This window comes from Poecilia latipinna, unplaced genomic scaffold, assembly GCF_001443285.1.
Source record: "Poecilia latipinna isolate Pla-1442-1.1 unplaced genomic scaffold, P_latipinna-1.0 Scaffold1614, whole genome shotgun sequence".
Classification (NCBI taxonomy): domain Eukaryota; kingdom Metazoa; phylum Chordata; class Actinopteri; order Cyprinodontiformes; family Poeciliidae; genus Poecilia; species Poecilia latipinna.
In genome coordinates this window covers 129,050-135,712 of record NW_015114230.1, presented here as the reverse complement: position 1 = coordinate 135,712, position 6,663 = coordinate 129,050, and the positions used below count along the sequence as shown (strand labels likewise).

Genomic DNA, 6,663 nt, shown 5'->3' with positions numbered 1-6,663 from the left:
AGCTCCTTAGAGCATCCTGGGAACTTATCACAAGATCTCTGACAAGCTGGTGTTGCTTAAGTCTGAGGTCAATATGTTGAAACGAGAAAACAGATATCGAGTGGAATGTTCTAGGTGTCAGTCAAGGAGCCATACCTGAAATATGATGAACTCTTTAGTTGTAATTTATCTTTGGTCAGATGATCAGTGAGATATGAAGCACACAAAACGTTTTTAAAGGCGGTGAGCATGTGACTTTGTACATGGGCAGGAATGTTCCTCGCACTCCACCACAAAGAAAATGATCAAAACTGCTTGCAGTGACACATTAAGCTGGTAAAATATGAATATAATGAAGAAGAAAATATGTTTTTATTTTAAATATGACACGTAGATTGTAGTAGTAGTAGTAGTAGTTAAAAATTACATTTCAGGTTTTACTCTAAAATGTGAAAAAAAAATCTTCTTTTCAGCTTGAGCTTATTGAGGAACTCTATTTTATATTTTGAGCACATATTTTAGACATTGAAGTGTTTTTTTATTTCCTCTTCTGATTCATTCCACAATATTTTGCTTTACAATTAACTGAGTGTACACTTTGAATCCACCAGTGAAAGAGTTTCTGAATTCCTTGAATTCAAACCAGAATCAATCCACAATCATGCTTAACATTTAACGACATTCTGAAATTTCAGCTCGATTTTTTTGTGTTAAATTTCACCTTCTCCCAGAATCACTTTGCACTGATGTCAGTTTGAAAACTTTTTATACAGAACTTCTTCACTTCTTCATTCAAGATCCTTTAATAGCCACACATGTTATCTGGTTTACAGAAACTCTCATATAAACATTTCCTAACTAATAAACGTGCCAGCAGTACTCTGATCTTCACCCAGAAGAATTGTGGGTGAAGAATAGCTTCACTCAGAATAGTTAGCTCCTAACGGCTCCTTGGAAAAGGAGCGGCTAAGGAGCGGCTAGCTCCTTTTCCAAGGAGAGCTAACCTCTCCTTGGGAAAGGAGAGGTTAGCTCTCCTTTTCCAAGAATTAGCCAGAACAGTTCATAGGAGATTCTGTTACTGTGTCTAATTTTATGATGCTCAATTGTCAACGTTATTTATCCTGTTTAAATATTGTTTATTTATACATTTGCTTTGGATTTTACCTATTGATATAAGTTACTTTTCCCTGTGTAGGGCCATCAGTTTTATATCTGGTGTTGCAGCAAAGACATTTCACAGGCATTTTTTAATAAAGTAAATGTTTTCCATCCATCCATTTTCCTTCACCCTTGTCCCTCAGTGGGGGCGGGAGGGGTGCTGGTGCCTATCTCCAGCTCACGTTCCGGGCGAGAGGCGGGGTACACCCTGGACAGGTCGCCAGTCTGTCGCAGGGCAAGTAAATGTTTTATTATCACTAATAATAATAATAATAATAATAATGGACAGACTTTTTTTTTAAATTGTGCAAAAATTAGGTTTTATTCCATGTCAGAAATAAATTTACCTACTAATTCCTCTAAATATTCACATTCCCTAAAACATTAACTATAAGTTACTAATGTCAGAGATTTATATGTCTCTGATATCTCTGTGTTACCAGAGTAAAGTTTAACTTACTTTCAAAAAGCTGAAACTCATAAACTTTTTTCAATACTCAAACAACACTGCAACATTTTTTTAAAGCATTCAGAGAAATAGCATAAAATGAGGACATGCATTTTCCTTTTTAATAGTTAATTTCAGCAGCACGTTCTGCCTATGTTATGTTGTGATTTCCACGTCCCGCAGCCTTTTCTAGAAGTGATATTACCAGTCTAAAAACATCAGATGAGGAGTGGCTTAGCTCTCAGCAGGTACAATGAGTCCACACCTTGCCTCTGGGTGGTGGACAAGATCCCGCCCCCAATACAAATCGCTCTATAAACATGATGGCATGCTAATGCAAGACACAGACGGGGCACCGGACTGAGAGGACCAGTACCAGGAGAGGGTCAGCACCATCACCATCATCATGGGAAACTGCTGCGAGAGATTGGGTCCACAGAAGAACACGTACATGCGTGTGAGTCTGCCAGCCGTCTGCTTTGTGTGGCAGATTGCTATGATCGTCCTGTTTGGGGTTTTCATCCGCTATGACAAAGAATCAGATGCACACTGGGTGGAGTACAAGCACAAAAATAACCTCACCGACCTTGAAAATGACTTCTACTTCAGATATCCCAGTAAGTATGAAAAAGTTGACAGAGATTTTAATGTGGGTGTGATGGATGTTTGAGAAAACAGATGAAAAAATGTCTGAATGCAAAATGTGCCTTTGCCGGTTTCTTTCTCTGTCAGGAAAATTTTAGGTACTTTTCCAAAGACACACAGAAAACACCATGTGTTTACAAAAACTAAGAAGTAATTCATGGGAAAGTATTTAATTAAAGATTAACTATCTATTTTTTTATATCTATTATCTAGTAGTCTGGCTGCAGTTGAACAAAACTGTATTCTGCAACAAAAATCCTACAAGTTACTCTCATGAAATATTATTGCACATATAGGGAAAAAAATCATAACTAAAACTTCCAGAAATAAATTGACCTCACTTCTTAATCCTGAATTGGAGTTGCACAAATATTGTTTTTCTTGAGAAACTGCGTTGTCTTGTTTAGAGCAAGCTGTTGCATAACAACCCCGGCGTTTGTTTCTGCGCCTGCAGGCTTCCAGGACGTCCATGTGATGATCTTTGTTGGATTTGGTTTCCTCATGACCTTTCTGAAACGCTACAGCTACGGCGGCGTGGGATTCAACTTCCTGATCGCCTCGTTCGGCCTGCAGTGGGCTCTTCTCATGCAGGGCTGGTTCCATTCCCTCGATCTGGACACTGGAAAAATCTACATTGGGGTTGAGAAGTAAGTACTTTTCCCTGTGGAGTTTATTATGCAAGTAAAGTGAAACTGCATTCTTTCACCGGTCAGGTGATGTGATCTGTGAAAGACATATTTCCAGTTGAGCTTGAACTCTCCTTCTTCCAAACAGCATCATCAATGCAGACTTCTGCTGTGCCGGCTCGCTGATCGCCTTCGGCGCCCTGCTGGGTAAAGTGAGCCCCGTCCAGCTCATGGTTGTCACCTTGTTTGGTGTTACTTTGTTTGCTGTGGAGGAATACATCATCCTCGACCTGCTTCACGTGAGTCTGATTAACCAATCAAACCAGATTTCATTCACTTCAGAGAGAGTTTTTCCTGACGTGTTGCTGTTGTTACAGTGCAGAGATGCTGGTGGATCCATGGTCATCCACTGCTTTGGAGGGTATTATGGACTGGCCATCTCCTGGGTGCTCTATCGACCAAACCTACACCAAAGTAAACACCTGCATGGGTCCAACTACCAGTCGGATCTGTTTGCAATGATTGGTAAATAAAGATTTATTTTGGCTTAAAATGTGGAACTCTTCTCTTACAGATTTTTAGATAAATTTTTTAATTTGATTTCAGGTACTCTGTTTCTCTGGATGTTCTGGCCCAGTTTCAACGGAGCTATCTCATACCACGGCGATGGACAGCACAGAGCGTTCATAAACACCTACATCGCTCTCGCCTCCTCTGTTCTCACTGCTGTTGCCTTGTCCAGCATGTTCCATAAAAGAGGAAAACTGGATATGGTACATTTGCAAAGGCAGAATCTCTTAATAACTCAATAATCAGGCGTATTTGTGATATTTGTCATGAATAACACGTCCTCTGCTCCCCTTATGCAACAGGTTCATATCCAGAATGCCACTCTGGCAGGCGCCGTAACCATGGGAACGTCAGCAGAGTTTATGATCACTCCTTACGGCTCGCTTATTGTGGGCTTCTGCATGGGCATCATCTCCACCTTCGGCTACGTCTTCGTCACAGTAAGTCTGCATATTTTTACTGTGTCGTCTGCAAACGTAGAGGTGAACAAAAGACACAAAAATGTGTTTTAAACAGGAAGTTGGCAGCAACTTCCTGTTTTGAGACAAGTTATTTTAGGCACATCTAGATTTTCAATATTAAAAGGAAAAATTGATAAAGTACCTCTAAAACAACTGTAATTTTGTTTCCAGCCCTTTTTGGAGAAAACCCTGAAGCTCCAGGACACATGTGGCATTCACAATCTGCATGCCGTCCCAGGAATGCTTGGCGGCTTCCTCGGTGCTATCGTTGCTGCAGCAGCTAGTGAGGATGTCTACAGTAAAGAAGGGTGAGCCAAATGAATGCAGTCATAACTCAAACCTCATTCAACCCCAACCAGACATCTTTAGCTGTGGAAGTGGTGGTTCCCCTTCTGTCTTCTCAAATGAGGCAATAATAACAAAATGTAATTGCTGTAGATTAATTTTGTTTTGATATTTACATTGGTCAGACCACTGATTTGGTGCTTATATTGAAATAATCACCAGAAATCTGCAGAAAAAACAGACAATGCATTTTTTTTTTGTATCTTTTGACACACCCCTGACCTTGGTTCTCCAGACAGACAAAATCTCCTTACTTCATCAGACTATTAGATTAGCAACTGATGTAAAGATGTGTTAACCATTCATCAAAATCTGATACACATCTCTATCTACATTTGTATTTCCACGTAGGCTGATAATTGTATTTGATAAGGAGGGAAAATATGCAAACAGAGGAATGGGAACGCAGGGAGGATATCAAGCTGCTGGGACATGTGTGTCGATTGCCTTTGGACTGGTTGGAGGAGCCATTGTTGGTGAGTTTAAAAAAAGTGTGATGCAGTTGGCTTCAGTGCTTATTTTGGCAATGCATGTTGAAAGTATTATATATATATATATATATATATATATATATATATATATATATATATATATATATTAAATCTGACTCAGACTGACAGTATTTCTGCCACAAATACTAACATGCTAATAAATATGCATATTTCTTTATGAAATGAGTATACATGTACATTGAGCTGCGACATCTACTGTTATCAAAGGATGCCAGAGGTATTTATTTATTTTTTATTTTTTTTAAAGGGCTCATCCTGAAGATTCCTATCTGGGGTGACGCTGCTGATGATCACTGCTTCGACGATGAGGCTTACTGGGAGGCAAGATCATCTTTTCTACCACTAGATGGTGCTCTTTCCCTTTAAATTACGTCTCTAACCAATAATATAATTTTGCAGCTTCCTGAGGAAGAGGAGGAGATCCTTCCTCCTGTTTTGGAGTACAACAACCACATGACTCACAAAAGCCAAGACATGTAAGCGTATTCACACGTTTACACTATTTTGCATCTGTTTTCTGAACCTCCAGCTAACTGTGACTTTCTTCTTTTCTCCGGCAGAGCCGAGTCCAGTTTCTGTGCCGAGCAGTGTTAGAGACAAGCTGTTGGCCCAAGTTTAAATTTGAACATAATGCAGCTCTTCAGCAACATAATTTATGAAGGTTTTCACTTTGCCATTTTTTTTTTTGACGGCTTTTGACACCTGATGTCAGGATCTGATTATTGGAAACTAAAATGTTAAGTATGTTCCTTTTTAGATCAAAAATCTATTCAATCAGATTTAATGTGGATCTTTCATTGAGGAAGAAATGTCATGAATTATTGCTGTGACCATGGTTCTTACTCCAGCCTGTATGATGTGAAATTGGATGTTTTTATGTTCTTTAAGCTGATTTTTGTCAATACTTTTTCAATGTAATTATGTCTAAAGCAATTTAACTTACTACAGAAAATTGTGTAGCTGAAAAGGCTTTTAAAGTGTGTTATTTTATGTAATGCAAACAGGAAGTGATGAGGTTTGAAAAAGGCTGGTGTCGTCAGATATGGCAGGTTTGAATAATGTATCTACGTCAGCAGTAGTCTGCATTTATCATTAGTTCTTACAGAGTAACTATGATGCAGTTTATTCAGTTTGATTGCTGGAATGTTGATTGTTAACTCCAGTTGCCAAAGGAAGCGCACCAGCAGGAAAACTCAGATTTCAAACATCTATAAGAAACGTGTGCTCCATTAATGACTGCATCTCATGAACAGGACTGACCTAAGATGATATTTATTAATAAAAACAGGACTAATTTCTGACAGCTACTGTTTAAATATTTAATTACAGGCCCTTTGAATCGTTTGTAAAGCTTTATGAGACAGTAAGGGTTGAAAAGTCTTGTGTGTTTAAAAAGAAAATAAAAGGCATTTTTCAGCATGTAGCGTAAAACCTCGCCACCAATAAAACCTCAGTCATATGTAAAATAATATGCCAGACATATCTTCATGCCCTCTAACAGTTTCAAAAGTTATTTCTCTTATTGGCCTATTGTTCTAGATTTTGTAAGATTAAATTGTATTTACCTGGAATAAAAAAAAAAAAAAAATATTGAGGAATCATAAATTTGTTTTTCAGTCATTGATTACATGTTTATAATTTGTAATCAAACAGGTGTAATGTCGCAGTTTGTGGATTATTTAATACTTTGTTTTAGAATTACAAGATGCAACAATGAAAAAATAAAGATGCTTGAAAAGCAAAGATGTGCACCAGATTTTCACCCCCCCTGCCCCCACACACACAAATATTAACAAGAAGTAAGAGAAATCTGAGAGAAATGTTACTCCTTGAATGTAAATATATGACAAATGACAGAAGTTGTGGCTTTTGTGATAAGACGTATCAGAGGAAAATAAGAATAAAATAATTCCCAAAAA

At 38.2% G+C, this 6,663-nt stretch overlaps 1 protein-coding gene across 1 annotated transcript; it reads left to right on the top strand.

The window, feature by feature from the left end:
• Nucleotides 1-1,915: 1,915 nt before the first annotated feature.
• Nucleotides 1,916-6,663, top strand: LOC106964014 (ammonium transporter Rh type C 2-like). The gene is made up of 11 exons (XM_015059229.1): nt 1,916-2,202; nt 2,685-2,877; nt 3,005-3,155; nt 3,234-3,381; nt 3,463-3,629; nt 3,729-3,866; nt 4,059-4,195; nt 4,584-4,708; nt 4,992-5,065; nt 5,144-5,220; nt 5,305-6,663. The coding sequence occupies exons 1-11, from the start codon at nt 1,992-1,994 to the stop codon at nt 5,336-5,338; spliced, it is 1,455 nt and encodes a 484-aa protein (XP_014914715.1). The 5' UTR covers nt 1,916-1,991; the 3' UTR covers nt 5,339-6,663.

Excerpts from the sequence above, each read along its gene's own strand:
- LOC106964014 (XM_015059229.1), top strand. The coding sequence starts at position 1,992 with ATGGGAAACTGCTGCGAGAGATTGGGTCCACAGAAGAACACGTACATG. Across the intron at positions 2,203-2,684 it reads CTTCTACTTCAGATATCCCA|GCTTCCAGGACGTCCATGTG; the intron begins GTAAGTATGAAA and ends CTGCGCCTGCAG. Across the intron at positions 3,156-3,233 it reads TCATCCTCGACCTGCTTCAC|TGCAGAGATGCTGGTGGATC; the intron begins GTGAGTCTGATT and ends CTGTTGTTACAG.